This window comes from Podarcis melisellensis (assembly GCF_964234715.1).
Source record: "Podarcis melisellensis genome assembly, chromosome: 11".
Classification (NCBI taxonomy): Eukaryota; Metazoa; Chordata; class Lepidosauria; order Squamata; family Lacertidae; genus Podarcis; species Podarcis melisellensis.
The window spans coordinates 6,691,612-6,701,046 of record NC_138543.1 but is presented as its reverse complement, the minus strand read 5'-3'; the positions used below and the strand labels follow the sequence as shown (position 1 = coordinate 6,701,046).

General features: G+C 41.8%; 1 protein-coding gene across 3 annotated transcripts in view; it reads left to right on the top strand.

Moving 5' to 3' along the window:
- The first annotated feature begins 2,067 nt into the window (after positions 1-2,067).
- Positions 2,068-9,435, top strand: part of KIF27 (kinesin family member 27) — a 33,425-nt gene continuing 26,057 nt past the window's right edge. For 2 of the 3 annotated variants that reach the window (XM_081930388.1, XM_081930387.1), the window contains exons 1-3: positions 2,069-2,487; positions 4,969-5,169; positions 7,969-8,939. In XM_081930388.1, the coding sequence (XP_081786514.1) occupies positions 2,190-2,487; positions 4,969-5,169; positions 7,969-8,939 (1,470 nt within the window). In that variant the 5' untranslated portion in view covers positions 2,069-2,189. Of the gene's footprint in view, positions 2,488-4,968; positions 5,170-7,968; positions 8,940-9,435 lie in introns of all 3 variants that reach the window. The other variant, XM_081930389.1, reaches the window with a different exon arrangement.

Below are 9,435 nucleotides of genomic sequence, written 5' to 3'. Positions count from 1 at the left end.
TATGTTTAATTTCATAATGTGAAGATCTAAGGAGGTTAATGTTTTAAGTTAATTTTTTTTAAGCACTGATTTGGAAAAGCGTTAAAAGGACATGCAATGAAATTCAACCAAGGGGAAGCGAGGAAGTCACTTAACAATGTTATTAAGTGTAATTTTTAATAAGGCTATGATTTATGTTTGTTTGTTTTATGTGTTTGTTTATAATGTTGTGAAAAGCAATAATTTTTTTGAAAGAAAATAAAAAAATAAAAACACGTTGTTGATCCCGGGACCGCCCGCAGGCCGGATTGAGAAGGCGACTGGGCCCTTAGTTTGGCTACCTGTGGTCAAGGCCAACGGCGCGGCCTCGGCGGGAATCGCGGCTGGCGCCTGCAGGGGGCGCTGCGCTCCGGAGGGCCGCGGCGAGAACGCGGAGGCGGCGCCGCTCTTGAGGGAGCCGCCGGCTGCCCGTCGCCAGCGCGAGAGGCCCGCTCGGTTGCCTAGCGACCGGCGTAAACAAACGTGGGCGCGGGGCGGGCGCGAGGGAGCCGCGGATCTTTGCGGCGGGAGGGAGGGAGGGAAGGAGGGCGGTTTCGCCTCGGGTGCGGCGGGACGCGGCGCCCCGCTCCTCCTCCTCCTCCTCGTCCCGCCAGCAGCGCAGGCTCCGTGGAGGCGGCGGCGGCGGCGGCCGGAGAGGCGTCGCTCCCGGGGCGGGCGAGACGAAGCGCGCCTCGCTGGACGGAGAGTTTCCGAGTTCCTCCTTCCCTGCTGCTTTTCTCTGAGGGGCGGCGCGGGGATCGCAGCCCGACGGCCAGAGGCAACTATCCCAACTTGTGTTTTGGGTCATTTAGCAACTTCGGAAGCGTTTACTTGGGAGGAGGGAGCCCTCTTGGCCGCCTTGGGGAAGGGGGTGGTGGGCTTACTTCTGAGTAAAGAGGCCTAGATAGGTTCGGGCTGCAAAGGATCTTTAGGCTGTGGAAGACTCTTGTGACTTGTGAAAGAATTTTGCAAACTGTGTTTTATTCTTTGCGTGGTTGTGTTGCATCCCTTTCCCCATTAATATTATGCTGTTTATTGGTTCCAGACAATGTTTCTTACACGAACTTGGGGGGGGGGCGTATTATCCCAAATCTACCCCCCCATCCCACAAAAGAGGTAGGTTAGGGGAGAGATTAGGTTAGGACATGGGTGGTGCTGTGGGTTAAACCACTGAGCCTAGGGCTTGCTGATCAGAAGGTCGGAGGTTCGAATCCCCGCGATGGGGTGAGCTCCCGTTGTTCGGTCCCTGCTCCTGCCAACCTAGCAGTTTGAAAGCGCGTCAAAGTGCAAGTAAATAAATAGGTACCGATCTGGCGGGAAGGTAAACGGAGTTTCCGTGCGCTGCTCTGGTTCGCCAGAAGCGGCTTAGTCATGCCGGCCACATGACCCGGAAGCTGTACGCCGGCTCCCTCAGCCAGTAAAGCGAAATGAGCGCGCAACCCCAGAGTCGGTCACGACTGGACCTAATGGTCAGGGGTCCCTTTACCTTTACCTTAGGGGAGAGATGGTGACCTTGTGTGATTCTGGGTCTCCCCAGTCCTGTTTGTATGGAATCCAATCTAGCATGGTCACACACCCCTTTGATTCCTGTGGCTATTATACAGTCCTACGTCGGGTTACAGACGCTTCAGGTTGTGTTTTTTTGGGTTACGGACCGCCAAAACTGGGAAGTACCGGGTTACTTATAGGTTTCGGCGGTTGTGCATGCACAGAAGCGCAAAAACACACTTTGCACATGCACAGAAGCGCCAAATCGCAACCAACACGTGCGCAGACGTGCAGCTGCAGGTTGCGAACACTGCGGGTTGTGAACATGCATCCTGCACGGATCACATTCGCAGCCCGAGCATCCACTGTATATGCATAACACGGAGTTCAACAGGTTGTGGCTCTTGACAGCGTTTAGAAAAATTTTCCCCTGCCAAAGTTCTGTTTGTTGGTTTTATTGATCTTGAAGAGCCTCAAGCAGTTCTGGGATATAAAATGAGAGAAGATGCTACTTCTGCATAACATTTCTTTTCTAGGTAAGAGAAAAGTAATCTCTAAAATGTTGCTCTTTGTTCCCCCTTAAGTGCTGAAGACTGGGAATATAATGAGGACAGAAATAAAAAGAAACTTTCTCAAAGTGAAGCTTGCAAAGTAAGCAGGAATTGTTTCACACACAAGCTGCAATGGAAGAGATTCCAGTTAAAGTAGCAGTAAGAATAAGGCCTCTACTTTCAAAAGAAGTGCTTCACAACCATCAAGTATGTGTGAGGTTAATCCCAAATACTCAGCAGATTATTATCGGAAAGGACCGTGTTTTCACGTTTGATTTTGTTTTTGGAAAACATTCAACCCAAGATGAAGTGTACACAACATGTATTAAGCCGTTGGTGGCATCTTTGATAGAAGGGTATAATGCTACCGTTTTTGCCTATGGACAGACGGGCTCTGGAAAGACTTACACTATTGGAGGAGGTCATGTTGGTATGTGTTTGAAAGCTTATATTTTTTGATGATTTAATCATAGTTTTCTTACAATGTTATTTTATGTCTCACCATTGGTAAAGAGACAACAAGGAAACTTCTGCATAAACTGCATAATCTATTGATATCTGTTGTGTTTTTTTGTTTTTTTACTTCTCTTCCTCTTGAAAAAAGAAGTAGCCAAAACTCTTCACTAAAATGTGCTTTTTCTGTTATGCAGTGCAAAGAGTACAGCAGTCTGCCTAACAGCATTTTTATGTTAATTGCTGCTATATTGAGGTATTCTTAATTAGCCAAAGTAAAAGTATTTAAAATGTATCAAACTATTCTAATCTTAGTTTTCTGCTGAAACATGGAATACAGAAGCTATCCAGAACAGAGGGTTAATCTAGATTACTCTCAAAGTAACTAAAAGTAGAACTTATGAAATACCGCTTTCTTAGTAAGGGATTCACTTTGGTACAGTACTTCCCAATAAAATAAAATAAAACTATTAGCCACTCATTGTCAGTTAGATTTTAGGGAACATAATGTGTTTGTGATAGATGGTCTACCTCCTGGCTTTCCATATTAAGATTTCAAGTTGTACTGATGTGAAGCTGTGCCATAGGTAACAACCACAAAGAAATATGGTGTTTGTGCCAGTCATTGTCCACAAGGATGCAGAAGGAAGTATCATTGTCAGGTCATTCTGTGCTATGGTGTCACGTGACATTTTAAAAAATGCATTGGCAGTACCACAATTTACTTATCTATTAAATTTATACCTCTCCCTTCCTCCCAGAGGATATAACAATGAGCACTACCCACTTTGTACATTTCAGCAATTTATTCATTTGCTGAAGAAATTGGGAAAAATCATATTGTGTCAGATTAAATTCTGTTAAACTAAGCCATAAATTTTGCACTCACTTTTTAACTACACATTTGCAGGCGATTTGGATAGTACCAATTTGATCTTGAATGCAGACTTAGGAATATAGAAAGCTGCCTTATACAGAGTGAGACAATTGGTTTATCTTGCTCAGTATTGTCTGCTGACTAGTAGCAACTCTTCTGGGTTTCAGACAGGATTCTTTACCAGCCCTGTCTGGAGATGCCAAGGTTTGAGCCAGGAACTGTCTGTCTGCAAAACACGTGTTCTCCCATTGCTCTAAGCTAAGGGTCTTGGTTGTTTTTGTATTATGACTCAAAGTCAGAAATGCTGGCCTTTTAAAAAACAAAACCGTGTTTTTTCTCTTCTTTCTTTTTTACTTCCTGCTAAAGTTCAAAGCGTGGCTTGACTCCACAATTCTAATAGCAGGATACTGTATCGCTTCCAATATGTTCGCAGAATTCTGAAATCAGACTCTAGCTGTTCAAATATTGATGATGTCAATAGATAGACTGTTCCATTGTATAGGAAAGGAGCTATTTTATGTTTCCAGTGACCTGGGCTTAGGTTGATTATAACATCAAAACTAGGTATTATAATGATCTACTGTACTTCTCCATGTATAACACGCCCCTTATTTTTGGGGATTCAAAATTAAGAAAATGGGAGGGGGAGGGAAAGAGAGATTCCCCAAAGTTGTTGAGCTTTTTGGGGGGAGGATTGCCCAACAGTTATTGTTGAGCGGTTTTTAGGGAGAAATGCCTAAAAACGCTCACCCGCCAGACTGACAATGCCGCTTGCACTCGTCGCGAAAGCAGCCCTTGAGCAGCCACCGATAAAAATCTCCAGCTCACAGCAGCAACCTATCCCATGGCCCCACAATGCACTACCCATGTATAAGACAACCCCTAATTTTGAACATGATTTTGGAATAAAAAAACATAGTCTTATACACAGAAACAGGGGCGGAGCTTCATGCTCTGGCTCCGGGGGCAGAGAGCAGGCAGGAGCGTGACGGGCGCGCATTCAGGGGGTGTGGTGCGCCGCCTGTGGGGCCATGACACCCAGCACGTGGGGTGGTGGCAGCCGCGATGGCACCCCACTGGGATCGTGGTGCCGGGGGCGGTGCGCTTCCCCTGCCCACCTCTTCCTTTCGCCAGTGCATGGAAAAGTACGGTAATTGAAGACAGCATTTAATCTCTTGAATCATGTTTAGTGGTTGTAGGTAGCCATCAGCACTTGGACTTCATATTTGGTTCAGGCCATTCTCTGAGGGTGTTGAGGGCTCTTTTTGGTCTTATGCATTGTTGGATATTTTCAGTTGGGGGGGGTATGAGGATGTGCACAATGTGCTCTGTAAACTTTGACCAATTCTTTCCCCTCTTGGATGAGTATATTTGGCAAATACTTTTTTCAATTTGTAACCAACTATTTGTTATCTATGAGAGGAAAGATTTCTTTGTGTGACCTTGACAGGATTAAATGATTCATATTCATAAAGCTAAGAAGCCTTCAGAACCTTTGTGGAATTTCCATGTGTACATCTTTAGCATTTGAATGTACAAATTTTAGCTGGGTGCTTAGGCTGTTTTCTTGTTTCGTTTCAGCATCAGTTGCAGAAGAAGAGAGAGGTATCATTCCACGTGCAATTGAGGAAATATTTCAGATTATTTCAGAAAACCATAATATTGATTTCACTGTTAAGGTTTCTTACATTGAGGTCTACAAAGAGGAACTCAGAGATCTTTTGGAACTAGAAACCTCTATGAAATATCTACAAATTAGAGAAGACGAAAAGGGCAATACAGGTAATTATTTAAACTTAATTTGTCTGTTTGCTCTTGCTTGCTTGGCAGTAAGTAATATTCTAAATGATTTTTTAAAAATTTGTTTAATCATTTTTTCGATACAAACATCAACCGCAAAAGACACATACAACAAAAACCATAATAACAATAATAACACAATTTGACAATTCAAATTTGAATACACTGATATACCTATGACTGTACCTTTTTAAACAATATTTTCCCACCTCTCATCCACCTACTTCCCACCACTATCCGCCTTATCGCTTAAATATTCGTTCCAAATTTCTTCATATTTATCCATTCTTATTTTTGTGTCGACATGCAATTCGTCCGTATGTAGCTAATCCGTCCATATTATCAATCCATGTGCTCAAAAATAAAAAATAAAAAAATGAATTTTTAAAACAAGTATTGATGTCAAAAGTCTACTGCTAATAAGACAATTCTAATAGCATATCATTACATCCAAAATATTACATGAAAACAGTTGCCTCTGCTTTGGTATGAATGTAACTTCAAGTCTTTACAGAGATGAAAATATATATTGGATTGGAGCAAGACTGCCCATGGGTAGAACTCTGCTACGAGAATTCTCCTGCTGGAGGAAGTGAGGAAGGCAATATACTCTGATTTCCCTTTTCTCCTGCAACCCAATGTGTCCCCTGTAAAGCTGGTCCTGAGAAGCAACTTCTTTATGCTGCGCATCATTGTTGATGATAATGTCACTTGTGGTTTAAGTACTGTACAGTGGTACCTCTGGTTACCTACTTAATTCGTTCCGGAGGTCCGTTCTTAACATGAAACTGTTCTTAACCTGAAGCAGCACTTTAAGCTAATGGGGCCTCCCACAGCTGCTGCTTCAGGATGAAATCGCTGTGCGATTTCTGTTGTCATCCTGAAGCAAAGTTCTTAACCCGAGGTACTATTTCTGGGTTAATGGAGTCTGTAACCTGAAGCGTATGTAACCTGAAGCTTATGTAACCTGAAGCGTATGTAACCCGAGGTACCACTGTAGATGCTTGAAATTAGGCATGTCTTTAAAATGGATGTGATAACTTGCTGTTTAATACCTAATAACATTCTGTTTATAGTTTAAACATGTCCACTGTATTTTTTAATTAGAGTAATTTTTCTCCACCTACACTGTCTTCCAGTTGTAATATTTAATGAAATTTTCATAGAACACATTTGGCCCTCCAGGCCCCTCTATCCCCACACCCCTCCCTGGTGTACTGGTTTTATGGATGCCGATGCTTGTTCCGAAATGAACAGGGATGAGAGAGTGACACAGAGTTTTTTAAAGGTCACAAGAACATACAGCTATGAACTTGGGAAGGAAATTACCTGTGCTTGAGCTTGCTTTTTCTTTCTCCCTCCTTTTTTTTTCTTGTGTGTTGTGTCTTTTTAGACTCCCATTAATTCCAATCCCAATTTTTATGCTGTTTTAATTTTTAATATTATTTTTATTACATTGATCAGTCACTATATGCAGAAGAAAAAAGATATAGTATGTAACTTAGTGTGTTTTTACCAAGTCTGACTCTTGCTCCATCTAGCTCAGTATTGTCAACACTGTCTTGTCAGCAGCTTACCAGTTTTAGACAGGATTTGTTCCCTGCTATCCCTGAGATGCCTGAGATTAAATACACTTTATCTGATCAGCTATGGTGTGTGTGTGTGTGTGTGTGTGCACTCACTGTTAAGTTGTGGGTGAACATATCAGATGACACAGCGATTCTTCAAACAGCTATTGTTTATTCAGAGGCCAGAACAGAACTGAACTGAAGGGTTCAGCCAGCCTGCTTATATAGAGCTGCACTAGAAAGTAACTGTAACAACTTTCTGTAACTATCCAATCACTGAACGCCACTTTCGATCCCTTATTTGCATATGTGGACCTGAACTATCTACAGTATCCCCCTGCTGGCCCAGGGTGAGAACTTCAGTACATAACACTCACAACACTCTTCCAGATGCTCCTAGTGATTCCGAATTATTGCATTTCCATTGTAAGCTACAAGTGGAATTGCAACTAATTTTCCCTGCTATTAGGAGCATTGTGCTTTCTGTCTACACCAGTGAGTGTGACAGAGTTGCTATAGATAGGATCAATTGCAGCTCGGCACACATTCCCTTGTGGAGAGTGTCATTTAATAACCACACTGTTATTTTTTTAAATTAAAGAGGTATAGCGCTATAAGAATACTGTCGTAGTGCTATAACACTGTACTACATTTTAAAATGCAGGCAGAGAAGCAATGGCAATAAGTAGGTTAAACAAACAAAGCAGAGTCATAAAATGCTGCCCACAACAAATGTTGCAATGTGTGTTGTGTGGTGATAGGTTCACTTTCCCAATACATCACTGTCAAAACGTTGTCCTTTTTAAAAACCTGGAAGAGCAGTATAAAAAGTGACTGAATGTGGAGATTGTGCTTCTGAAAACAGGTGGACTTTCTGAGGTTAGATAATAGGGAAAATACAGTATGGCAGTGACTGGATGATGGTGTTGTGTGAGGGCCCCATAAAAAGTAAATGAACAAAGTGGGGCAATTCGCCTTAAATACCTAACATGGAAACACACATAGAACACACCCCATTCAAATATCCCCTCTTCAAACACTTGCAGTTGTTTATAATTAACAGCTGCATACTTTCTAATGCCATAATTGATTTGTCAAATGTCTTCTTGAATGAGGCATTTGATTTTTAATAGTCTGTATTTTGCGGTTAGCTTTCTTTACTATTCTTTATGGTTTGCTCTTTAAAAATGTGTTTTAAAATTTATTTTTAAAGTAATTGTTGGTGCCAAAGACTGCCAGGTTGAAAATGTGGATGAAGTAATGAGCTTGTTAGAAACCGGAAATGCCGCTCGACATACAGGCACAACCCAAATGAACGAGCATTCTAGCCGATCTCATGCGGTTTTTACAATCAGTATTTGTCAACAACAACAACCGGGTCAGACTCAGAAGGACACCGATTCTGCGCAAGATTCACCTCAAAGTTCAAGCCAGCTGATTGCTTCCAAGTTCCACTTTGTTGATCTCGCTGGCTCTGAAAGAGTAACAAAAACTGGCAACACTGGTGAAAGGTTCAAAGAATCAATTCAGATCAACAGTGGCTTATTGGCTCTGGGAAATGTGATAAGTGCGCTTGGGGACCCAAAGAGAAAAAGTGCACATATTCCATACAGGGATGCAAAAATTACACGTATTCTTAAGGACTCCTTAGGAGGCAATGCCAAGACTGTCATGATAACTTGTATTAGCCCATCATCTTCGGATTTTGATGAATCACTAAATTCCATCAAATATGCCAACCGAGCCAAAAATATTAGAAACAAACCTATTGTCAACTACAACCCAGACTGGGACCTTATTGACGAAATGGAGTTTGCCATCAAGATACTCCGTGAAACTGTGCAAAACCAGCAGATCCCTGGCAGTCAAGGGTCACAGGATTCATTTCGGGACAGAAACAAAATCCGCTCTCTTGAAGAGCAGCTTGCCCAGCTTCAGGTAGAAAGTTTTAACTACCGAAATTGCATGGAAGAAGCCTATGTGTTCCTTGCCGAATTAAAAAATATTGCCGGCCTATCAAAAAGTCAACAGGAAAGATTGCAAGATTGGATATGTGTGGCTCAAGAACTCAGGAGAGAGGCTTCCTCAGTCATTCCCCAGGTAAACTGTGGAAGTGGAGGTAACCAGGAAGGACCACATCACATCACAATTCTTCAGCTGAAGAGAGAGTTGAAGAAGTATCAGGTATTTTACTGTAAATTTAATGCAAGTGGTGAGTACATAAAAAGGAAATCTACGCTGTAACTGGAAAGTTTATCCATTCTTATTCTAGGTTCTTTGTAAATTGCACATACATTGTTTGCTCATCTGGAGGGCAAATCAAATTTGCTAGATGTCCAAAAAAATTAGATTTTATTCATTGGGATAATATTTTAAGCAGAATTGTAAAGTTTGGAGGAATAAAAATCTGCATCAGCTTTACATGGCTGAATTACATATTAGTTCCTTATTTTTTATATTCTTCTGCAGCTTGAATACAGACAATACTATACCACAGCAAAACTGAAGTATTGGGAGAGTCTGACATAAGAGTGAAATATTTATCTCATACAAAATGATGTCTTATATATGGATTGATGTGGTGATACCTGTTTGTAAGGGAGGAAATTTGTCTTTACCTTATTCAGAATTTGCTTTAGAACACTGATAAAACACAATGTGCTACATTTATTCCTTTCTT